The sequence below is a fragment of the Acipenser ruthenus genome, chromosome 21, assembly GCF_902713425.1.
Source record: "Acipenser ruthenus chromosome 21, fAciRut3.2 maternal haplotype, whole genome shotgun sequence".
Taxonomy (NCBI): Eukaryota; Metazoa; Chordata; class Actinopteri; order Acipenseriformes; family Acipenseridae; genus Acipenser; species Acipenser ruthenus.
In genome coordinates, this window is record NC_081209.1 from 5,687,695 (window position 1) to 5,713,904 (window position 26,210).

The 26,210-nt window shown below is 41.5% G+C and overlaps 1 protein-coding gene across 10 annotated transcripts in view; it reads right to left on the reverse strand.

Moving 5' to 3' along the window:
* The window catches only part of LOC117428496 (nuclear receptor corepressor 2-like), a 132,814-nt gene that overhangs the window by 79,329 nt on the left and 27,275 nt on the right, over positions 1-26,210 (reverse strand). For all 10 annotated transcript variants that reach the window (XM_058994562.1, XM_058994561.1, XM_058994557.1 and 7 more), the window contains exons 4-5: positions 17,841-18,021; positions 2,779-2,961 (exon numbers count right to left, since the gene is read on the reverse strand). In XM_058994562.1, the coding sequence (XP_058850545.1) occupies positions 2,779-2,961; positions 17,841-18,021 (364 nt within the window). The remainder of the gene's footprint in view (positions 1-2,778; positions 2,962-17,840; positions 18,022-26,210) is intronic.

The following is a 26,210-nucleotide window of genomic DNA, read 5'->3' on the forward strand; positions in this document are numbered from 1 at the left end:
GCCTTAAATGAGTTCCTGACTATATTTCAGAGCTGCTCCCCTATTCATTTACTCTGGAACTCAATTCTGAAGACATTAGGGTTAAAATCATTAAATTAAAAAATATTACTATACAGTAATTTGGCCTTTGCGACAGTTTAGGCATGTGTATTGTAATGCTTTAGCAGAGGTCTGTTTGTTTTTGTAAGCTGGCATTTGCAGCTGTTTGTTCCTGTCTTATATAAGGGTTTTCATCTTGTATAGAGAAATGACAAAGGACTGTACGGGAGTAACGAAGGAAAAAAAAAACAACCTTAGTTCTAAGTATTCATTGCCGTTGCTGTAGCTCTAACTCATTTAGGGCTCATGTTTGTGCATGCTTCGTCTGCAAATGCATTTCATTATCTCTAGGAGCTCATCCAAGGACCTTCACAAAGCGCCCAGGATTGAAGAGCTGAAAGGAACGCTCCAGGATTGAAGAGCTGAAAGGAACGCTCCAGGATTGAAGAGCTGAAAGGATCGCTCCAGGATTGAAGAGCTGAAAGGATCGCTCCAGGATTGAAGAGCTGAAAGGAACGCTCCAGGATTGAAGAGCTGAAAGGAACGCTCCAGGATTGAAGAGCTGAAAGGAACGCTCCAGGATTGAAGAGCTGAAAGGATCACTCCAGCTGTATCTCTGCTTCCTGTTGCCATGCTGCTGACGAAGGACCCTCAGGTTAGCTCTTCAAGAGGTGGCATGAAAAGCAGAAACACCACAATGATGGTCTCAGGATGTTTCAGTACCTGTATCCATTTGAAAGCCTGCTTTGTTATATTTTTCAGACTGTGTGCCCAGTTAATAATACCACTCACATTTATTTGTGAAATCAAAAGAATGTATGGAGAAAATATTTTGATATAAATATACCATGTGACTCCTAGAGCTATGCAACTGCAATTTGGAAGCCTGCAGGTTATGCGAAAAAATAAATTCAAAAGGCAATCAATGCCAACATTTTCTTAAACACTGGTTTTAAGATACCAGCTGATAGCAGGAAACTGAACTCAAGACGTTAAACAAACATTTTGGAAACTGAAACAGAACACCTTGCAAAAGGAAGTTCCTACAGACTAATAGCTGGTGGCAGGGATCTCCTATCCAGGAAGAGTCAGGGGAAGTCCTGGTTTTACTATGAGTATAAAAAGAAACCCCTGAGCTTGCTACCTCCGCAGTGTGGCTAAAACAAACTGGTCCTAAAACCTGGAATGGGTGAAACTGCTATGCAACAGGAGTCTTATTTCCAACCCTGAGCCAGTCACACAGTTTTGGAAAAAAGGACTTCATAAAACTGTAACCAACAACCAATCAAAACTAGCAGCATCCAATGGCAACGGTAAGGAAGGAGCAGCGGTGGCAGTACTTGGACAGGGGACCTCCTCCAAGGAGCACCAGGTGCTGCAGAATGTACAGCAGTGCTGGAGGCACAGCAGGGAGCACTCACACTTCCCTGCTCACCCTCAGTCATGTGTCCCAGCATGACAATGAAAGATCCAATAGCACCACCACGCTGGCAATGCAGTTGTATCCCTGGCTAACTTCCAATACATAGGCTAAATGAATAAATAAATAAAGATCCATTGTCATATTTAAAAACAAAATCCCCCTATCCCTACAAGTAACGGCAGGAAATCTCCCATTGCAGTATGCACAAAAAAACATCAAATGTAAGAAGCCCTAATCGAGTGTTTAGCTCTCAATCCAGGTGTTCTTCCAAGACTCCACGTCATTGATAGCTGTTCAACTTGCTTCTAACACGCTCATTCCAGGTGTAGCTAGTAACCTAAATCAGACTATCATGAATGAGCATGGGTGCGTAGCAAGTGGTGCTTTCTGCTTCAGTGACCCAGAGCCTGGAGGGTAGCCTCTAATGCTTCATTCTGTTTTCATACAGAATGAGATTAAACCCATTTCTCTGGTTAAATCAACCATGTTCAACATTTTGGTGAAATGTAGATGTATTCCCCAGCCTCGTATCCCTCTGCCGTTTCTAACTGCTCCAGGTGTTTTGGTTCCAAGAGTGAAAAACAAAGGAAAATGCTATCGAAGGGGCGTTTCATTTTCCTTAGCATCGGAAACTACTCTAAACCATTCCCTAAGCCTCCTTCCCCCCCTCCGAGTCCCCCCCCCCCGTATAATGAGCAACAGAAAACAGGTGTCTTTGATTTATGAAACCATACCGTGAAAAACTGCCAAGTGCAGGAAGGAGAGAGGGAGACAGGCAGGCTGTGTCCACCACTGCAAGCAGAGCATTAATAAGGACGTTGCTGCGGAATGCAGTTTTCTAAAACATGACGTGGCTCTCGGCCAAGAGGGAGAATGCGAGTGGTTTAACAGCCCGAAACGCAGCCTTACTCTCCTACCCTTTTTTTTTGCTATCAAAATAAACTGCTCCACTTACTAAAAGCATTTGTACAGAAGACAAATGTCCAGCACTAAAGTATGGACTCACTTGGGATTAGTGCTCCATTCTGTCAAGTGTTTTTTTTTCCATATACTGTTTCAAAAAAACAAAAACTGCACACATGCCCCAATAATATTGTAACTAGATAAAAGAAACACCCACCACAGGGCCTAAAGGAACTGAGATCCAGTGTTGTCAGAACAGCATTCAAGGCTGTATGAGCCACACATATGACTACCTTACAGTCTAGTCTAATAACAAGCTTACAGTCTAGATTGATTTAATAAAGTGACTGGTCCCAAATGCACAGCATTGTGGCTAAATACAAGCAAATCCCTGGCAATTCGACTCCACTGACCTGCTTCTTCCTGAGTTTGGAGATCTGCTGCTCCACCATGGTGATCTCGCGGTCCACTCTGTCCATGTTCTGGATCAGTTCCTCCTTGGAGAAGCGGGCTGGTACCAGGTCCAGCTCCCCCTCCAGCTGGGCAGGGCTTACCGGGGAGACGGGCTCCAGTTTACCAATCCCACCGCCACGCTCCTGAGGGAAGAAACAAGCGACGCGTTATCAAGAGGCAAAAGCGAGGGCAGTGCTCAGATCTGGAGATTGTGAGCAAGGCGTACCAACATAGAACACTCAAGCAGTCAAGCAGATAAATGTGTATATTATATCTTATGCTAACAGTTACACTAAATATCAATGTACTGGATACCTATTTTTTTTAAAATCCTGTGGTTCCCCCCAATTAAAAGGCCCTCTTCCCACTCCCAGAGGACTGTATTTCAGTGACTCAGATGGACTCCAGATGGACTCTCGTCAAACTAACATGAGCCGACAACAGGTGGGCCCATCCGTTTCGTTAATCCTGAAAGCCACCCTCTCAGGACCCCTTCTCTCTACACCAGCTACCGCAGAACGCCTCGCCCTGCCCCTCCCCCTCACTGTCAAGGACTCCAACACGTTCTCTGTGTCTGGGGGCCAGCTGTTGAACTCCAGGGACCTGCGCCTCAGCCGGGCTAATCATTAATTTACTATTTTATTTGCCCACGGAAATACTACAGACCGCGGAGGTTAAGCGAGTTGCTGCAAGTGTAATAGCTTGTTTGCCCTGTGCCCATTCTATGTGAGGGGACCTCGTGGAAGGATGTAGGTCAAGGTACGGTGGCAATTGTCACGAAAATCTGGTCAAAAACATAACTACATAATATCAGAACTTACAATGTGCTGTTTTTTTCTTTTTAAAACTGTTAAGTAAATGCAGGTGAAGCCATTTGAGGCCGTATCATAAGCCTAAAGAGTCACTCCTGATTTTAAATTATACGCATCCTTGAAGACAAGGTTCATATTAAAACCTGAAATGGGCTTAAACTGCTGAGAAATTGCGACACCGAAATGTGATAATATTTAATACCAAGCCTGTAAACTGTGAGTGCTTCCATAAACTGGTACTGTATATACACATTTGAGATTGAATCTTGTATTATACTTGTACTGTAGTAAATATGAAACAGGAGTATAGTTTTATTCAGGGACATTGTTTAAAATGCTGAAGCCTCAAGTTCTTCTTTACCTGCACTATCCTAGTTAAAATGGACTGCTGCCCGGAGCGAAGAGATTCAGTAAGAAGATGGGGGATTGCCAAGGATATGAGCACTTGTCAGACCGTTCTTCAAGGAAGTTTCCAAAGGACATCCAGACCTTTAGCCAGAATTATTCTAGCTTACCATTCCCACAAGCACTGTAGGATGCCTTTGATTTAGCATATTTAGCTTGTAATTGTAAATTAAAATCAATCCCACTGATCTGTCGGGCAGAGACTTGATGCTCGATAAACTTGAATTGAACAGGTCAAGTTACTGCGCTCAAGCCAATGTGCCTTCAGTGCTCTAGTTTTATCTGTACACGAGTGAATACAGAAATCACAAAACACATTCAAAGCATTAAGGGGTATGAAAAAACATAATTCATTCAAACCAAGAGAATTTTTTTTTTTTTTTTTTTTTTTTTTAAATAGTAAGAAGCTCAAAATGTATATTTTCATGTGCTTTTTTAAACAGTGCTTTTACCTTGCTCTTGTTATTTTTCTAGTCATTCTTGACTTTGTTTATTGCTGTTTGTAGTTTGCTTTGAAAGCAATTAAAGAGTTTATTTTCTTCTCACCCCCCCCCCCCCCCCCCCTTCAAGGCAAACTACTGAGCATACAAACTGAAAAACTGAGTTCTAAAGACTTCTGAGAACAATATAAATGTGTTAAGCAGAGGGAACATGAACATGAACTTGGTTTCAGGCCACTGTATGGCACACCAGGGGGGACTTGGGGTTTGATACAGCAAAGTTGCCTCAAATTAGGTCTCCCGGTCTCCTGAAACCAGGTTTCAAGCTGTTCCTGAAAAAGTGGCTTCATGTTCCCTCAGCTTTACATACAGTACTGTGCGTGAAAATGTAGACTTCCCTAATGAAGGAGAAAGCGGCAATGTTTCTTTAAAGACAGGCTTCGCTCTACACAGGAAATGTATCGACACATTATATTCTCGTCTAGGAGGGAATATATTTGACAGCCTTTGTTCAAGGAAATCCTCACTGGTTTGGCTGCTTTCTGAAGATGGCTTTTCTGTTGTCTCCCACTCCCTTTCCTGAAAGTCATTTTATTCAATTATGAATGAACAGGGATTTTCTTTTACTGTCATTTTAAAACTTCTGAAATACGACTCACTCAGATCAAAGGACGTAATAATGCTTGCCTACAGCACCTCACCTTGAATGATGAGAGGCTTTAGCAATCTCACAGAAACTTTCTTTTTTAGAAAAACGTTTCCAGTGACTAAATAAGAAAAGATGCATTATTTATGTCTAGTTTTATTACCAAAGCCAGCACAATCTTCAGAGTTCATACACAATACAAGAATGCCTTCCTCTGATAAAGCATGTGGGTGTCCGCTTCTCTTGTAGACTAAATTGCCTGCATGTTTTTCTCAGCTCTTTAGAAGCAGATGGATTACTGCCATGCAAGTATTTTTCTCTTGGACGATGAAAGGTCTTGACCTTGCATTATTTTTAGTCCTTAAAAAGGTTGGTACAAAGCAATTTCTGTTTCAATACTGGGTAATACATTTAGCATTTGCTTGCTCTGAAGTCTGGATTTGCTACGCTCCCCTGCCTCCAGAGCCCGCTCCTTCTCCACCCTTGCTCCGCAGTGGTGGAATGACCTTCCTACAGATGTCAGGACTGCCCAGTCCCTGACCACATTCTGGCGCCTCCTTAAGACTCACCTCTTCAAACAGCACCTGTAGAACTCCTCTGTTTGTATCCTGGGACACTATCACCCTTCATGTAAATGTGCTTTATTTTGCTCTTATCTGCCCCCTATTTTACTGCATTTAATCCTGTACTTCAGAATACTGTAATCTGCCAAGTGTTTAACCTGTAGTACTTTGTATTTAATCATATCCTGATGTAACTATCACTATTTAATCATATCCTGATGTAACTATCACTATTATCTGCTGTATTATTGAATTGTGGTTTGTCACACTTGTACTTTGCTTGAACAAAAGTTATTGTATTTCTTGCTCTTATTCTATTACTTGTATTGTAACACTTGAAATGTAAGTCGCCCTGGATAAGGGCGTCTGCTAAGAAATAAATAAATAAATAAATAAATAAATAAATAATAATATTTAATTTCTTTTTAACTCATTTCTTCACGTTATCGTCCTGCCTTATACCGAAAAATTGCACATGTGCTAAGTTGTGGATCTGGGCTGGAGACCCACAGTGGGTTCAGAGCTGCATTGGCCTTTGTGCTGTTAGGGAGGAAAGTCAAGGCTAGTTCACCTCAGCGATCTCTACTGGTCCGCTGCCCCCGAATCCAGGCAGACCTCCCAAGCCGTGGCCTGTTAATCTTCCGGAGTGGGTGAGTGGGTTGAGGCGGTGAGGTGAATCGTTTGTTTTGTACAAATTGGCTATACTGGTCACAAAGAGGGTGAAAATGAGGAAAGAAACCTGCATGATGCAAACAGCTGCTGGCTCACTGCCTACTCTTGGCAACACATGTACACTGCAACATCCACTTTGCCTTAGAAGAATTTCAGAATAAATAAATCACTCCCGATTGATGACTGAAGGTACTGAATCGATACTGTAGCAATTTAAGGTATGGGGATCCTTAGTATTTCATTTTGCAGCTATAAAGCCCTTCAACACTTATTGATTTTCAGTCAGGCAGCAGGAATGACCCGATAGCATACAACCTTTACCGATCTTGTCAACAAAGTCATCTGAATACTGCTTTGCGTCTGCAAGGTTTTTGTTACACAGGACTATGAATCAACCTATCAGCTATCAAGAGATCGTCGTCAAGCCTCATCTGGGGGGAGTAGATTTCAAACTGAACTACAAGCTAGAAGCATTTACTTCTCCCTGTGTTTGCTCATCGGCAGGTGCTGAACTTACAAGGCTCAAGCATTAAAAGGGACCAAGCCACCCAATCAACACAGGAGTCTACACATGGTACACTGGAGGTACAATACCACGTACACATACAATAGCCTTTGCAGAAATATGAGGATAGTTCAGATATGCTGGAGCATCAAGATTTTATGAGAGGTTCCACACAACAGGGATGATAATGAAACTCCCACTGTATTGCATTACCAGTCCAGGTAACTCACTTGAGTTTCACAGATCAATCACAAAGTGAAGCTCTAATGAAATAGTGCAAACTGCTGCACTGTGTGGGAGTCTTGCTGGGTTTCTATTACAGAGCCATGTATTGTGCACAGTTTTCACCTTTACTCCCTGCAGTGGAAATGCTCAGGACATGCAGTGTGAATCTGAGGGAAGTGCTTGTGTAAACAGGACTGTTGTTCCTGTACCACTTGATTCCTCACAGCCCCAATAAATCAAGGATTTCTGCAAATCCAGCATCTGCCAGGTATAGCTTTATGAAGGTCATAAATCTCGAGTGGCTTCACGCACCAGACTCAGCATCTGGTATCAAGCCCCGGTGCTTCCTGGGCTGTTTCTGGGAGCTCAGACGAAGTGAAAACAAGCCCTGAGCCTTCATACACACAATCTGGGACGCATTCTGAAGGCTGGGGATGGTTTCAGCAGTCTGGAAAATAACACTGACTGCCTGTCTGTCAACAGCTGATCAATACCAGAAACATTACCTGCACATGCTCAGTTTTGTCAAAAAAATAAATGTATTTGACTTCCAGGCCCAACAAGGAGCCTTCCCCAGGGCCATTATTTGTATAGTGCTAAATACAAGGTAAGATGCTGGCTCTTTGACTTTCCTACAGTACCGGAGTAACCAATAATAAATCCGGCATATTTAGGAACTTTTAATCTACAGCTCTACATGTTCTCTGGCAGTATACTTATACTGTAGATTCCTGAAGTGTTATAAGCCGTGTTCTTCTTGTAAGGAATATGGGAAAGATATTTCATGTTGCCTTATTAAGCAGTGTTAAAAATGCTCAACCACGTAGCGGAACAGCCCAGTTTAACGGAGATGCAACATGAAAATAATAAGACATGAAACAGGTGTACAGCCATCGCAGGAACTGTGATTATTGTTTCATTTGTTGACCTTACAAAATGAATAAAAGTCATGCCTTAACATTACAAAGGGGCCAAATATGCCCCTACCTGTGCAAGGCAAGAATTGCAGACGCGTTTTGGTTTATGTTATGTGTGGAGCGTTTAGACCCCTTCTGCTTTCCAAAGAGAATAACATTTGCTAAAAGGATTGTCAAGCAGGTTTGATGGGACTTCATGAATGTTCTGGTTTCACTGACTTCTCTGTGATAATGTATTACAAGAGCCGAGAAAACGTGACACATGGAGGTCACAGAAGCAATGCTGTGAATATTACTGTGAATTTACATCCAAACACGCTCAGATTTTTGCACAAACCCCCCATGACGACACACCATAAAATGCAAGTGAAGTGTTCATTAGGAAACAAACAAGATGTGAACTGTAATGCCTGACAAGAGTCTACACCCTGTGTTCCACCAGAAACTCAATAGCAAAGCAGGCCGTTTGATCCTGGAATCGCATCCGTTCCAGGATTTTTGTATTGCCTCTGCAAAACTGCCCCATTCTGAGAAATGCTGCAGGTTTCCTTGATTCCCAGCAGATGGCAGTGTGTGTGTCCAGGCAGTACTGTATCTGGTGAACTGTTCTAATAAACATGGAGAGGAATGCAATGTGGCTCCTTCACAGAGGAATTATTTTCCATTCAAACGTTTCCACTTGGTAAAAAGGAGTCTGATTTGAATTTGTATTTTATTAAATTCTTTCTGCCAAGCTAGAGTTGGCAAGCTCAGTCCTCCTTCAGGCTTCACACTGCATGCATTACACATCCTCAGTGGTAAAGGTAACCCCTAATGTGCGGCGTGTCAGAACAAGTGACCCGAGAAACACAATCACAGACGTGATTTGATTACTTTTCCAATACGCCTGCCTCAATGTCAACACACCACAGCTTCAAGCAGGCTTCTCTTTTAACCCTCTCCATGGAACAGCCAGATGCTGAGCTGTTACAAATACCAACACCACAACCTTAAAGGGGAAGTGCCTTTAGCCACAGTATCAAACCTGAAATCTATCCAGTCTCAACAAACCGTAAAGTATACAGCTAGATTAGGGCTTCTCAGTGAAATGAGATTTAAGGCACAGTGCTCCTCTTGCTGTGTTTAACAGCCCCCAATCTAGCCAGCTTCTTAGCCACACAGCAAGTGGAATACTCCCTGACAATGACTTTACTCACCTTAAATATCATTTTGTTGTGTGATGGGGTGCCGGGAATCACAGTTAAATGACATATTGTAGCTATTCACAGCTCAGGAGCACAAGAGGAATACACTTCTGGGACACTATCAGGTAAAACATGAGTGCTGCCCTTTGCAGTTGCCAAGCACAGCCTCATGCACTAGTTACTGCATGAGAAAGACTTGAGAAAGAAAAGGGGCCACAGCAGCTAATGCCTGGAGCTCGATTTCAACAGCAAGAGCGGAATAATCTATTAAAATCGTCTGGCCAACCCATCCACTGAACTGACAGCCCTGGCGTTTCTTTACATCTATCCTCTTGACAGTCATAAATGAGAAAGCACAGTACCATTCATCAATGCCTGTCCACTCTGCTCTGACCTTCACCGCTTCACATATCAACAGAACATCAACAAGTATTTCTTCTTTACCTAAATGGTTTCTATTTTACCTTGGTGAGTACATGACCATAGGATTATCAATACCATTCAGTGATGCATTTACTGGAGCAACCTGAGATTGCTGTCTCACCATTAGGATGTCTAGGGTGATACTGCTACAGAAGTCCCCAAGGTGTTAAGTACACAGATACCATAGATTTGTTTCTGGAAGTAAGACTTTTTTTTTATTCAAAAAAACAGTATACAGCAATCTTTTAATAGAAACATGGAAATGTCTATTAACCTAGTATCTAAAGAAACAAGCACTGGTTCTACACAGACCAAATTAATTTGCAGCGTGCAGATGTTTGATTGAATCTCACCAGGCAACAGATAAATGTCAAATCAGTCAAGTATTTTTGCTCTCCCAGCGTTCTGTTCAACCTAACGGGGGATTTTTTAAGGAAGCTGTATCGCGATTACATTGAAAAACAGAAGTGCAGAACAGTGCTAAAACACAACCCAATGTAACCCAAAGGAAGGAAGTGTGTAATGTTTGAGGCTCTGCAGTTATTAGAGTGTTGTTTGATATGCCGACGGTCAAGAACAATGAAGAAACGGGCACTTTGTTTTTATCTGTGCCTATATTATAGGGGGAAGGACAGGTTACCCGATTCAATCAAAGCACAGAGGTGTTTGCTATGCTTGGAATCTCGGCTGCATGAAAACGCTCTTGTTAAGGTGATGGGTAAACTCATTAGTATGAGTGGCCATAAAAATTCAGATCCTATCCTCATGCTTTAAGAACTCACTGGATGAAGCGAGATAAGCGGTCAGTGACAATTAATCCCGGGCGAAGAAATACATCACTTTGCGACACAGGCAGGGGCAAGAACCACCATAAAACATATCAGAAGACAGACCTGGGTTCAGGGAAAGTTTGAATCCAGGCAAACTCCAGTTCAAGACTCTTTCCATGGAAATAACTCAGCAACGCAATAACTACCCATAACCTATGACCTGTATTAAAAACAAACACTCACAATTACAGATAAAGCAAAACTGGGCCACTGACTGTCAAAAATCTTGAAATTAAAATCTCACTGCTTCCCCCGCCCCCCAATTTCCAAAATTAAATTAACTGACTGTATATTTTTAGACCCACATTATATACAGATCTGGAGCTGGCATTTATCACAATTTCATTCCAGTGTCTCCTGCGTCCAGGACTGTGTGACCAGCAACAGAATGCTGTACTTTCAAGCACTTTCAAAAACACTTTAAAGCACTTTAAATGAAGTGAAGACAGACTTAGGATAGAGGGAAAGAGACACTTCTTCACACAGAGAGTGGTGCGGCTATGAAATGGGCTACCTAGTCATGAGGCAGAATCACTTGGATCCTTTAAGACTCAACTTGACCACGTTTTGAGATTGTTCAGCTGCAAGGAACCGGACAAGCTTCGTTTTTCTTATGAATACTCACACGTCCCCCATCATAGCGTGAAATACAGTACTAGAGCTATGGAAATCACAATGGCCTACAGTTTGTTTGACATGTCAACCAAAGAACAGAAGGACAGTTTACTCCATATATCCTCAGACCCTCATAACGTAGGATAAAAAATGTCATCAGAATTGGATAAGCTGTTCTCTATCGTGTATGTCTACAGGATATGTGTGATCTACAATACTGTGCATCTATGTATATACAGTACTTGTGCATCCCCAGTGGGAGAAAGTACCCTACTGTGTATGGGGAACAGCTGCATCTAGATTTGGAGGCATGTCTTTAGAAACTGTCAAGCTGCACTCTGGGTAGAATAATGAATTGGATTGGGAGGGCAAAAAACAAGGAGACCTGGGACACTGGGCCCTACTCACAAAGCTTTAACACATGGGTTGGTTAAAGACAGAGAACAGTTTCATGAATATCAAACACTAAAACTTGAAATGACCTTGGGAGTTCAGCCTGTTTGCAAGTGTGAAAAGAACATGGGCAAAAAAAACAACTCTGAAGAGCTCTCTTTGAAGACTTTGGGCAACCGTATGTGGAAGCACACACCCCTAAAAACAACGTAACCAAATGAGCGGTTTGATAACGTCACCTAAAAAACACAACAACGTTGGAAAATACAGAGCAATCTCATCCCTTCATACGCAGAGCAGCCCTTTGAAAAAACACAAGCCACTGCCTGCACTTTAAAGGCTGTAACTTTTATATAAATATATAAGAGCTGCAGATGGCAGCGGTCTGTGGAGAGCGTAGGAATGTAAACACCCTGGGGTACACTTTTAATAATGTACCCATTGCAGGATTACAGAAGACACTGCCTCTCTCATATTCTCTTATGTCGCCCTCATTTAAGTCAAGCAACTCGATTCAAGATTGTTCTGGTGATCATTTAGATAAAATAAAGATAACAGTATGGCCTTGAGGTACAGCATGTCAAAGGGTCTACGTCATATGTAACTGCACAGAGGCTGGCTACCACACACTCCACAAGTCTTAACCACTGTGTAAGAGCCAGGCACGTCTGCAGATGTGGTACAGTACAGAGTTTTTAACATCATCACGCAGACAGAATGCATTGTAAAACATTGCCCCTTACAAACTTCCTCTTCTAACCTCAGCGCTCGGCTGCAGCAAGTCTGTGAGAATCAGGTTAAGGTGCCAATGTAACAGGGCAGAGACAGACGCAAACCGGAAACGAAGGACAGTTTTTAGCTGCTTTGGAGGACAAAAGGCTGCATGAATCTTTCCACCTGCTGGAAAATGTTTTTTGTAGTTTATTACCTTTGTGTTGTTCTAGCAGTATGTTGTCCTCACTCTACACGTTTACTGTAATGCAAGGTCGTGAGACATCGTAGTACAGACACAGTAACACTGAGAGATGTGAAATAATGCACTTATAACGATGCCTGCTCCATGAAATTAACCCTGGTAATGACTGACTGCTTTTCAACAGCAGTTTACATATTTTACATGTTTATCAATGAACATGTTCACTTGTTTCTCAGATATTTATTCCACAAGCAAAAAAAAAAAACAATACCAAATTGTAATAACTCCCTTTAAAAAGGATGAAAGACTCGTAGAATGTTTAGTCTTCTTAACTTGAAGTGCACAAAAGGGGAGAGTTACAACCAGCATCTCTCAGTCAGTCAGTGGTTGAGCAAATAATTCACAACTATGACCTCCTGGCTCCCAGCCATCAGCTCAAACCACTAGGCCTCTGTAATTCCCAAAAACCACTCTGAGGCCACCTGTCAGATGTGTATGATGTGCTAATTAACTGCATTCAAAATTCCTTACTGAAGGCATTGTTATTAGGGAATAAATGTGACGGAGAGGGTTTTTTTCAGCATTTTATAGGAACTAAATTGCTACCAAATGTTTTAAGAAATGCAGTGTTTTCCTTTACGCAATATTTTCCTCCTTCAGTGATTTTTCTTTTGTTTCGAACTAAAGTAATCTGGAAGAATCTCCCTTATTGAAGTTATTGAAGTGTAAATTAAAATTAAATTGCAAAACACACAACACAAACACAGTATAATACTATGCTTACTTCATTTTCCATGAGGAAATACAATCCTGAATCCCACCAGTGCAGCACTATCCCTAACAAGCTAATGACTCAGCTTTATATCACAGGCTACCGACTGCAGAAGCTACGAAAAAGCAATTAACAACTAACACAGAAACACAACAATACCCTAACATGACCACTAGGGGCATGCAGCTGTAATTTCAACAACCCTTGAGTTAGTAAATGGAACATCTCTACGCAGAAAGAAATCGGTTTCAGAGGGGACAGAAATTTCCGTCGCACAACCACAAGTTGTCATTTTAAGAAACAGAAAATTCTGAAATGTATCTTTGAGGAGTCTTTTCAGAAACAGTGTGTAAAATAAGGACATTGGTTAGTAAATAATACTGATTGCACTGATGAGCACAGCAGTGGTCTTTCAGAGATCCCTTTCCCATTGGCAGGGACCCATAGAGGGAAACCAAATGATAGTTTTGTTTTCTTAGAAAGAACCCCAACTGTCTGCTGCTTGCCATGCATTCCCCATTCCCCGTTCCCCTCACTAGCACGGAAGGGTTCTGATCAAGAGGGACAGACTTTGAAAATGACAAAACACCACAAGAGTCTGTGCCAAGTATTCAGGAGGCTTCAGAGCCAAGGGGGGTTAAACTGCTTCCAGACCTCTTTTAAAAAAATTTCGACAATGAGAAGAGAATCAAATCCGTTCGGATAAGGTACATCAATGAGTGACTCGTTTATTAACCCAGGTTTACAGCGCGGACACACATGAGCATAGCTGTGGATCCACTGAAACGAAATGCCATGCTGCTGCTGTAATAGCTGTGTGTGGTTTAGCTGCTTTCTTCTGCACATATCGTTTCTACACGCAGACAATATTGTACCACATTTGCACACAGGCATTTACCAATGTGGATTATCTACAGTATGGTTTAGTTTATAAATGTCTGGTACTATTTTTGTATGTTTTTATATATTTTCTTTTATTGCTGCTGCTGCTTACCGCAAAGATACTTGTGTAACCCCCCCCCCCACCCCCCAGTTGTTACTTCAAATACGTTATTAAAACACAATACACAACTGTGGATGAGACATACAGTGAATAAATACAAATGAATAATAATCTGTGGCTAACACTCCATTACTTATAAATCAAACTCGAGTCTAAATTGTTTATGACCAGATTAACACTAACTGTAACCTGCATCTACCAAACCAATCTTTGGAGGCAAGGGGGCGTTGCAGAATGAGTTAAATTATGTTTAGGGAGCTGAGAAAAACACATGACAGAACGAAATCAGAAGTGTGTACCCAGCACATACACTGCTAGAACAGACCCTTGCTGCACTGCTCCAGGATCCAAGTGACAGAAATAGAATCCATGTGCTACTGCAACCCACTTATCTTCTGTTCCTGCTGTCAAGCCAATCGTCTGTTTTCACCAAGCTACTGTACCGTGGAGGACCCAGTCTGGGAAGTCTCCGAGTGGACTTGTCATGTGCCTAACCACTAGGGGCCATGTGGTGAACTACACCCCACTCCCGAGGTCTGTATTACGTGTACCTCGATGCATACATAACGACTTACCGTCCACCTAATGGTTATTTCATGGGAAATAAATGGGATTTATAGTTGGTGGGACTATAGCTTTTGGAGCATCGTTACACCATTAAGGCCATCAGTAAACAAGATGTGTACTTTCAGTAATGCTAAAATCAACCACAAACACCACTTACATAGTCAATGGTCAGAAGACTGCTTTCTCGGAAATGCTTGTGAACAATCTGGGGGAGCGAATTCCAGGAGAACGGAGCCAAGAAGGGCTTAAAAAGACGCTGTTGTCCTGACAGTCGGAAAAAGACCAGGATTCCAGGAAATCATTATAAAAGATGCTGGATTGCGGCATCGTTGTCTAAAAAGGCTGACTAATCCAGAGGAACACTGCAGCTGAAAGCACATTATGTAATTCTGAACCGCGTTACTGATGCCGGATTGCTTTGGGACGCGGGCTGCTGCTGCTCCCCTGTCTTGTTGCTGTGGTTGCTAAATAATGTCCCATCAGCAAACTGGGACAGCCAGGAGAGAGATGTCGCTATTGAAAACTGCTTTTTTAGTTTTCTTGTTGCACATACTGTCACTAATACACTATTAAACTGTTGTACTTTACAACTGATGTCTCCCTGATGGTCTACTACATCAACAAGCATCCCACGGTACTTCTGGTCAAGATTACTGGGAGCAACTGAAATCCATAATTACAGGTTCAAAAATTAGACTGGTTTCATCAGTCCCAGATACAATAGTCCATCAGGACTAAAGCTACAAGCCCCCCTTCCTTCACCTGTTACTGATATTGTTATTGCAACACATTCTCTAATAGTGTTTAACCAGTGCTTGGTACGTTAAAGGTTTAAGGGTGAAACACGCTAGCAATTTTGTGTGTAGCGAGATCCCAGGAGCCCAGTGCCGAGGCAGAAAGGGTTTTCTTTTTTATAAAGCAGTTAAAAATGAAAACATATAGCTGGGTCCCCGATATTGGATCACTCAATTTGGGATTGAGCGTTTCGCTGCTGCTAAACTCCTGGCCAACTGGGCCAGGTGCCAGGACCCATCCACTTCCCCGACAGTTCCCCTGCCTGAAACCGCCCACTGGAAACTCACTGGAAAGATTAATCCCGGCAACAGATGTGCACTCGCATAACAAAGCTGTGTGAAAGAATCCAGGGAACCAAAATATCCTGGGTCATCCACCAGCAGGGCCCCCTGGACTGTTCAGCTGAAACCTTCCCACAAAGGAAGCTTCCACTAGACAACCAGCAGTGACCCTGTGTGTGGAACACGAAGGGTATTCTGACATTGCCAAAGGGAATCAAGTAAACAACCAACAATCTGACCCCCGGGTACTGTACGACAGACGGCACACCGTGTGCAACGCTAACTAAACAGCTGGCATTCCCAATGGTCACCACCTCTGTAGTCACGCTGCGTGCAGCAATCAGCGAGATGTATCATTGTAATTCAATACACAGTAAACACCACCTTCATTCTAATACAGAGACCAACGGATGTCAAAGCAATTGGAAGCTAACAAAAGCGCTTCATTTTGCTGTATATACACAACCCAGAATTAACAATTACAAACAGTGTGACTGACTGTACAACCTCTAATGGCTTATTTCCTCAATAGCCAGTCACACACAGGTAAACGTTCTGAGAGGAACACAAACACAATGTCTCTGTATAAAACCAGCAAGAACCAACTTCACTGAATGGGGGATTGCTTTCTCTTATGGGGCTCTTCCTGTGCAGAAGGTACAGGTATTCGGACCCCACCTTAGTTATTACACCTGTTCTAAAGACTTCTAAAGTCTTCAACAGTAAATATGTTTTCAATGCCTGTGTTAAAAAAAGATAGTAGCAGTCTGTTTTTTCTTAAAGCTTGTATTTCTATGTAATGCTTTGTAAAGCACACAAGTAATGTGTTAAAGGTGATTTATTATTACAGCATAATGTAATAAATGCAAGTAGGGCATTTCATACAGAGTTATAAATGTATGGAATAGCCTACCAGGTGATCTAAAACACTGGGAACATAAAGACTAGATTCTGTGCTTTAAATTCAACCCCCCCCCCAGTAGGGGAGAATGCTGTGCTAGCCAGGGACGAGCCTTGATGGGTTGAATGGCCTTTTCTCTCGTTCCCAAACTGTTCTTATGTGAATGCTTAAACTCTTTATACTGCAGCAAAGAGAATATTAAAAACAAAGTGTCCCTTTTAATCTATCTAAAAATAACCACAAAAAAAAATCAGCTATCTCAGGTAATAAACAAACACTGGCACACAACACAGCAGACTGCCAGAGGGCTGTGAGCAAACAGCACACGCAGTTCTGAGAATGGAGGAGCATTCTTCTGATGATTACTGGTAGATGAACAAAGCAGTGCTTGGAATTCTTGAAGACGGTACAAAACGACCCAGATTTCCCGTATTCTTCCAAGAACAAGGTCTTAAGTTCAGGGAACAGGGAAGACAAGGTGGAGGGGTGGAATGGTAATTTCAAAGTGTTTTGCGGTATGCAGCCAAGCCATGCAAAACAATAAAAACAAACAACATACTTGTCTACATGTTTAACCTTTTGCCTAGAAAAAAACCTGTTCAGTTTGTTATCTAGGAAAACAATGGCAGTCATGAGAGGCTGGATAGCTGCAGGAGTAGAAGTCATGTTCATGTCTCACTGGTTCCCTCCCTTTTCACCTGATTCTCCCTCTATCACACACTGCAGGTATGTGTCTCTGTCCTTGTTTAAAAAGGTTTGCATCACTACCTCTTGTCTTTTAAGGTGATTTCCTATTCTAGGGGAATCACACTTTAGTGTGACGTTTGTTTTAAAGCACACCTCAATTGGATTTCTGCTCTAAAGTTTCATGCACTGCAGCAATGGTGTTACACACCAGTCTGTTACAGAACAGGTCATTGGTTTCAACAGGCAGGTAACACAGCACAGCTTGATTTGAAAGGATCAATATCAACTGAGTGGCTGTGAGTATTGCATTGTGCACCGAGTATAAATGCATGAACACCACTTTAAATGAATAAATAGACTGCTTAATTTACTGTGGGTAAAGATCTGTTCTACTCAAATCATACTAAAAAGGAACATGTTGCTACCATACACCAGGTTTGCTGGCAGTACGTTTCAGAAACTCAACTTACCTTTGACACATCCTCCGCCCCCCCGAGCTGGGAAGAGGACAGGTGGGCAGGGTGTCGCATCAAGGACTCTGCCGCCAGCTCCAACCTTGGCCGCTTGGCCTCGGCATACTCAGCTTCTGATTGGTTGTTTGACTCAGTAATGTATCCAATCTGTTCATACCTCAGGTGCTGGTCTTGACCTCTGTGAAGAAACAAAAAAATGGTCAAGTTAAAAATAAATGTTGTTGAAGAATGCACTGCAGATGAGCATGCTCTTGCTACAAATTACTACAACACCTCCACTAAACCGCAGGCTGAGAGACTGAACCTCTTTAATAGATGACAGAATAGCAATGCTGCCTGCCAATCCGGGCTGGCCGTGATTGACCAAGCTGCAAAAGAAATGGCATGCTTCATGTGCTCTGCCAATGTTCTGAGCCACTCAAATGTACTTGTCCTTAGAGACTTAAATACAGATGGTCTCCTTGACTGCCAAGTGTGAAATCCCAACTTTGCTCAGTCTGAACTGAAAGCAAATGGGAGGCTTGTGGACCTGAAATGACGCATTAATTGGGTGAGGCGAGACTCACAGACTTCAAAAGGAAGCCGTGGTTTGCTGAAGATTAAACAAGGCAATAGGCTAATGCTCTGTGCTTGAGTGAAGGAACAGAGTTAAGAATGACTGCAGGAGTACAAATTTGCAGTCAACACAGAAAACTATCGGAGAGGAAAGTCATTGTCTCCACAGGGGTATGCAGATCACGTTTGGAATTCGACTGGGGGGAGTTTCACCTGAATGCACAGGATTAGCAGAGGGTTGGAATGGGGCTTGTGCTTATCATGGTTGCTAAATAATACACAGTAAATACTACCTGTGTCTGACTGAACACCCCCCTGTACTGCTGCTGCATTCTAGGATGTATTAAGCATCTAGAAAGCTTCAGGGCACAGAGGGGTTTTCTTTATGAAGGATCTTCGACTCTTCTATTACTGTATAACAAAACAATCTAGAGACCGGTTCATACAGCATTTCAGAATAAGCCTCACTGGAACTTTCCTAAGCACAGTTATTAATAGCTGGTTATTTTATTGTTTATCTCCCGGCACTAATGAAAGTGGTTCTACCGAGCTCACTTCCTATTAATCAACCAATTCATTAATAAAACCTAGCTGATTTTTTATTTTTTTATTTTCAAGGCTATGGTTATGGGAAGTGGTTATTTATTTAGGCCCTGTGAAAAATCGTGATTTCACAGGCTACGCAGAAATCATGAAATTAGCCCAATACCGTGATTTTCACAATATTCTCCAAATAAAAATAAAAATAAAATAAAAATAATTTCATAATTCTGTATTTCATACAAAAAATATATATATTTATATATATATGAAAATTTACAATATATACACATGGCCTTATTTATGTCATTTCTTTATCTATAAAAAGAAAAGAAAAAAAACACAACACTTGGCATGTATATGTTATTGCTTTGATAAAAAAAAATTGGTCCCCGGCTATACAGAATCTTTATCAGCAGCAGCTGTCAACATCAAGTCAACCCCGAGCGGCTGTGAGTTTTTGAAGCTGAAGGGAGCAGTCTGTCAGTCCTACAGTACAGTACTGTGGGTTCTTAACTCTCCACTGTGAAAACACTGCTCAGCCAAAACACAGCGGCATTCACTGGCTAACTTCCCAGGGTGATGGCATCACCAAGGAATGAGCAAAAGTGTTCTCTGTCTGTCTGCCGGTCTGAAGGTCTGTCTGTCAGACTACAATCAGTGCTTTGTTGTCGGTATCAAGGGCCATTGTTTTCTTCCCTTTCTTAAAGCAACACAGACCTAAATTTAATATTTTGTTTTTATACAAACAAATATAAGAGGCTTTCTACACTGCTAGATATGAAAAAGTGTTGGAGGTTACCGTTCCCGCTGCTTCCTTAATTGTTTAGTGGACCTGTTTATTTAAAGTTTTTCATTATGTTGCTCAAGTCCCTACAGGCTTTTAAATAGTAGGATTTTTTTTTGCTTTATCAAGAGACAAGCTATAATTTTAACTATTGTACTTCCAATTTCAACCAGAAAGAAAGAAGCAGATAGCATTAAGGGAAAATATGTTTCCATTAACGTACCTTTTAATTCAACGCCAAAACTAAGAACAAAAAAAAAACCCTGCTGAGCTCTGATCAAGACTAAAATAACACTGACATATTTCAACAGTTCAAAAGTCCTGCCTTGTTCAATGTCAACTAAAAAGCACTTGATTAAGCATATCAGTATTATAATAATGGCAAGGACTTCACAATCCATCAAGATAAAGAGAAAACACACTGCAGGACTGAAAGCGCTCTGCTTGAAAAGGGTGGAGGGGGGGTGGAATGTACACAGTAAGCAAAGCCTCGCTCAAGCTTCATCACAAACAGACTGTACAAATAATAGAAGTCAGTTCATTATCACTTGTCTTCCCTCCAAACTTATTAAATGCTCTACAGTCCAAGGACTACAATGTTACTGCTGCGTTAACATGAAACGCCTGACTTTAACATTGCTTTATCTTGTGTTGTCTGTATGCTGGTGTTCTGATTGAAATCAGTGGTGCATTGTGGGAAGACAACATGAGTACTGTTTCTGGGATTCCCCTTGTGATTTATGAACATGTGTGAAAAAAATAATAAATACAACAAACAATATTATGCTGCGGCGATATGGACAACATGGGTACAGCAAGTACAGAAATGAGTAAGAAGTACCCGTCACACGTAAAAACAAACAAAAAAAAATAAGTGTACTTTCTTGAAAACGGGTAAAAACTACACTGTTGGAAAAAGAATAGAAGTGGCTAATACTGTTTGAAAAATGACAATGTTGTAAATACAATCTGCAAGTCAGATTCGTCCCATCACTACAGGGATTACTCTCTCCAGTGCTCCAAATCCTCACAGTAAACATGTCAAATGAAACAGGCCTCAGGGGAGTTCTACACAGCTGAGGTTCCATATTGGATTGGGGGGGGGGGGGGGGGGGGGAGAGGAAATGTTACAACAGGCGTATCTGATTGGAAATAATCTGCACATCCACTATGCTATCGTTGCTGATGTTCAACACACCTCTCCCTCCCCCGTTAGCCAAGCTGTATTATGCCATGTCATGTTACACTACAGCCAGGCTGCCACATTTCACAACATGGGCACACTGGTGATCTGATAGCACAGGGGGGGCCACTGGACCATTGTGAAGAAAAATAAAATGAGCAACCAGAAGGATTCAGTATTTTATCAGAGAATGCTGGGCTGAGATCGGTTAGTCTGGCACCGTAGATGTTTTGTATAAATACTAGAAAGGTACTATAAAACAGTAAAGAAGAAATGGGAAAAGGGAGATGATTTAATTGATTTACAACCTGCCTGAGCATGGCGCCGTTTGTTTTACAGAAATAACCCAAACGCTATGTCGATACTCGCTGGTACATTAATTCCATGTGTGGGAGGGTGGGGGGGGTGGGGGGGGGTGTTGCCAATAGCTGGGTGGTCACTAAACTACCAGACTACCAGAATCTGATAGTGATATCTCTTTTTCTGGTTTGAACTGTGAACTGGATTCTATCAGACAATAAAATTTGCTAACCTGGCTCCATTCTTCAATGACCGTTTCCATTACACCCCAGTAACGTCAAGCACCAGTGGTGGGCTGAGGTCACTTGATGGTATTATAGGAAACATGTTGGTTTGTGATGTTATTTTTGACCAACAGGAATTATAAATTAGCTTGGGTCACAGCACTTCACTTTGGCTTCCACCACATGATTACAGTTGACAGTGGAGAGCCAGCATCTTCTGAATGCAGACGCTCATCTCTTTTTCATCTTTCTGTTCAAGGAGAATCTTTTTCAAGGCCTCTGGTCGAGAGGTCTGGTCACAGAGGGCCCTGTTTTTAATCTTATTGGTACGATATTGCAGTCAGAGCACACAGAGATTAAAATACAGATGCAATGCCATATCAGAGGAGGTTTTCTACTTCAGACACTGGTGAGAGCAAGTTTAACCATTTGAAGTGCATAAAACCTGTTTAAGAAATATACCAATATAAATCAGTATATTAATTGTAAACGACTGAGAAATAAAAAGAACCATTTCTGGAACTGAAGATCAGTCTATAATGTAATGCTTGTACTGTAAAATGCATTAGCTACGAGTATGACAGAACTATATAAAAAGTTACCAGTTTTATTCTAGCACAGCAGGAGTAGTTATGTTCTATTTAGGGTGGAAGTAAATTAAGGGGGAGGGGCCAGGGATTGGAATTCCAAGCTGATTTTAATCAGTGGTATAAGCCGCACAATCTCCTTCACCTACTTAAAGTAATAAGCATTCTTTGAAGTTACCTTAAAAAAAAAAAACACGTTGGTCTCTAGTCTAAATTCATCCACCAACCTGTCTGTACATGCCACAGGTGAACATAATATGTACATGCAGATATTTACACTAAATATATGATACTTGACTAGGATTATAAAATGATACAGCTACCAAAGAACATCTATAAAAACGAAACAAAGTCCTGGCATAGATTATGTTTGCACAGGGACTGTTTAAAATCAAATACTGTAGATGAAATGGGTAATCATGCTTTTCAGCTCAGTAATTATTACCCTGGTTCACTGGCTGCAAAGGACGTCACAGCCAAGCTGCGATTATTTTGAAACAGCTGGGTTCAAAAACTGGCGCAGACAACGTTGGCTGTGGATAGGCAAACAATGGAAGCAAGCTGTCCACCCCAAGCCAGTGTACGGCTGGTCATCGGGCAGTTACACACGGCAATAAAAGCCCTTTCTGAAAAATAAAACACTCTCTCTCAACTGCAATAACCAACTTCACTGAATGGGGGATTGTTTTCTCTTACGGGGCCCTTCCTGTGCAGAAGGTACAGGTATTAGGACCCCACCTTAGTTAGTATACCTTTTCTAAAGACAGTAGCAGTCTTTTCTTAAGGCTTGTATTTCTAGGTAATGCTTTGTAAAGCACATGAGTAATGGGTTAAAGGTGCTTTATTTTTACAGTATAAGGTAATAAAAGCAAGCAGGGAATGTCTTGGTAGATGTCTGGAAAACGACTTCATACACAGAGTTATAATTGCATGGAACAGCCTGCCAGGTGACGTAGTAGGATAAAAACAATGGAAGTAAGCTAGTGTATGGCTTGTCATCTGGCAAAAAAAGCCCTTTCTGAAAAATAAAACCTTTTTCTGGTTTGCCTTTGCCCCTCAAATCACTCTCTCTGGAGATAACATTAACTTCCCCCAAAGCAGTTTCATGGTTGATCTGGGAAGCTGGCCAGAATGGGAGCTTTCCCAGATTTGTATCACTAACCTGCAGATACCTCAATAAATGGAATGCTTTGTTGGTGATTTGCAGCAGGAAGCGGAACAACAAAAGTACCACTTACATCAACAAAGCCATCGCCAGCCTCATCAGCAGTCACTGATACACTTGTGGTTGAAAGCCCCCCCCCCCCCCCCAACTTCCTGCGGTGTTTGTAACGGTTATAAGTCTTCCGTGTCAATTTCATGCAATTGTTTGGGCTGTATCTCAACTCTCCATCTCCCTACTTCCTGATGGCTGTCCTGAGATCATGTCACTATATACTGACTCCTCCCAGCAGGGCTGAAGCAGGAGAAACGTCTTCATAGGATATACAGTAGGGTGCTGCTTGTGCTCATGAAGGAAGGGGTACTCTTGTCCGCCCCCTTTTTTATATAAAGAGAAATACAACAAGCAGCTTACGTGCCATTCCTACAAATTGTGGATTCCACACAGCGGTGTGCAGTAGCTGGTAATAATGTTAACCAATAACAGTGGTTTACAGCTTTACTGCCTCCTAAGGGGCAAAATACAATTAACCCACAATTTAAACAAATTGCATGACACACAAAATAGAGCAAGTCAATGAATAATCATGGCTTTTGGTAGCATTAACGTAAATCAATTTACTGTAAAAGCAACTCCTTGACTGTGTGCTCATAATTCAAGTGCGTATCAGACGACAAAGCAATTTATTTTTAAAGGGCCTTTTATTACCATTATATTTGTAATGTTGCTTGCACAACCTAGACTCCACCTGCAGTGCTGACAAATGTTCGATTGTCTTTTACCACCCTTTGTAACTTTCCCACACTTTGCGCTCCCTCAACTGCCAAAAAAACATAACTATGGAAAACCGTTACAGTGCTATTAATCAGCTACTGTCTAATATTAGCTGGTGTTGTGAACAATGGTGGGCTGTATCAAGTATGAGCCAAGAAAAAAAATAGCACTGGAAAAAAAAAACAAGACAAAAGAAACAGCTTCACATTCAAACACGAGGAAAAAAAAAAATAATAATAATAGGGCTTTACAAAGTATTAACGGTAGACATGTTCCAGACACAGCGGTGGTACTATTATTATTAGGGAGCTAAACGAGCTGGAGCCAGGGTTATCCTGAGAGCCTGAATGACTGCCATGCTAAAGAACAGTTTGCACTCAGCAGAGAACCACTTCCAATGCAATACAAATACTCTGTTTCGCATCAAGGAACGTTTTTCCAACTGTGAGAAAAAGAAAAAGATTAGCCGGTCTCGGTGCCTTGGCGGCAGGAGAATCCAGCAGTTACCAGAAGGAGCCTCGCTGGTAGATGGTGGAAGGGGTCCATGGTTACCTGCACTGTGTTTATAAAATGAAGTAATAGAATAAACAAGGGTCCCTGAATTCAGGAGTTGCTGTTCTGTACTGGTTGCCTGCAAATACAGTACATATAGTGCAGTACAATAATAACATGCAACTTACTTACACTTTGGCTCAAGTTAAAATAAATATTTGTCTCAGCTGATTTCTTACATAGGCCTTATATCCTGTTGCTTGAATGAAACACATCTCATAGCAAACATTTATATTTTTCAACATTTCACCTACAAATCATGCGCCACCTATCCTAAGCATCCTGTTAGAACAAAGCAGCTGAGAAAGTGAGAAAAGGTGAAATATTTGAAAGCAGGTGTCCTCATATTGCTTAAAAACGTATAAACCAAATCACCCGGTAACACACACATGACCAAGACAGAATTCATTATCTCCTTATAATAAGTCAGTTGGGTGATGTCAACGTATCTCTAGGGCGTTATCCCAACCTGAATGAACCCACACTCGACTTTTTTGTACAGGCAGTGCAGTGCATACTGAAAGCTGTAGAGCCCCACAATCGTATTCCATTTTCAACATCTAACAAACATTCTCATAGCAGACTCCGACAAAACAATATGTGACCTTGAAGTTTTCATACCAATATACTGGTTTATTTGCTTTAGGGTTCCAGCCTCCCCTCCCCTTCGAATAAATGCTTGCTGCTTCCAAATACCAGCAGCAGTTAAATAATAATCCATTTGAAGTCCTCGTGCATGAGCACACACAATAATGATATAATGGTGGGGCAGAGATTAGTCTTTTACCCCCAAGAACGTTTTCATCTAATATTAAATATGAAATTAAGAGACGATTACGCATATCAGTGTGCTATAAGAATCAGAACAATAAAAACCTTTATGAGAACCACTGGAGATATCCTGTTGCCCAAGGGGAAAGAAAATATTGCAATGGTGATAAGCTGTGCCATTCTGAGACAGCCTACAGTATACTGTAACAATAGGAGTACTATACTAGACGCTGTCACAATGTAAATGCAAAGACCGACTGTCTAAATGTACTGTTCTCTGCCTTATTAAATTAAGCTAGTTACTGTAATTGACAGGGGCAGAATCTGATTGGCCGAAACTATCTGCAAGCCTTAATACACATTCGAATACGTAAACAACTGCCAAGAATGTGTGCCCTGTGATTCACTTTGTCTATTCATTAACCTGGCACCATGTGAATACACACCATGTGGATACAGGGGCACTGCCAGACATTTATTCTGACAAGAACTTATATATATATATATATATATAGTAATACATTGTTTGGAAGCTCAGATCTCTGCCTTCATAGTGTACTGCAAGAATACAGTATTTGAAAATCTAACACACAGGTCTCACAAATCAATAGTTTACATTTACAAAGACCTGAACGCCATACTCCCAGTTTACATTTATTCTTTATCAGTTCTTACACACAGCACATACACACTTTGTATAAAAGCATATGGATAAATGAAATGGAATTTAGACATGGTTATATGCAAACATTTATCCTTATTTGCAAAGCCTTTACGCCCACTACAACAGACTACAGCTGGAAACTGGGTTTATTTGAATTCTAAAGCCTGTTCTGAATGGCACTTGAGAGCCCCCAAGCATTCCTTCAGGCAAATACTGCAGTCACCAGCTGAACGTTTTATTTTTGAAAGCTCGGTGTAGCTACAGAATG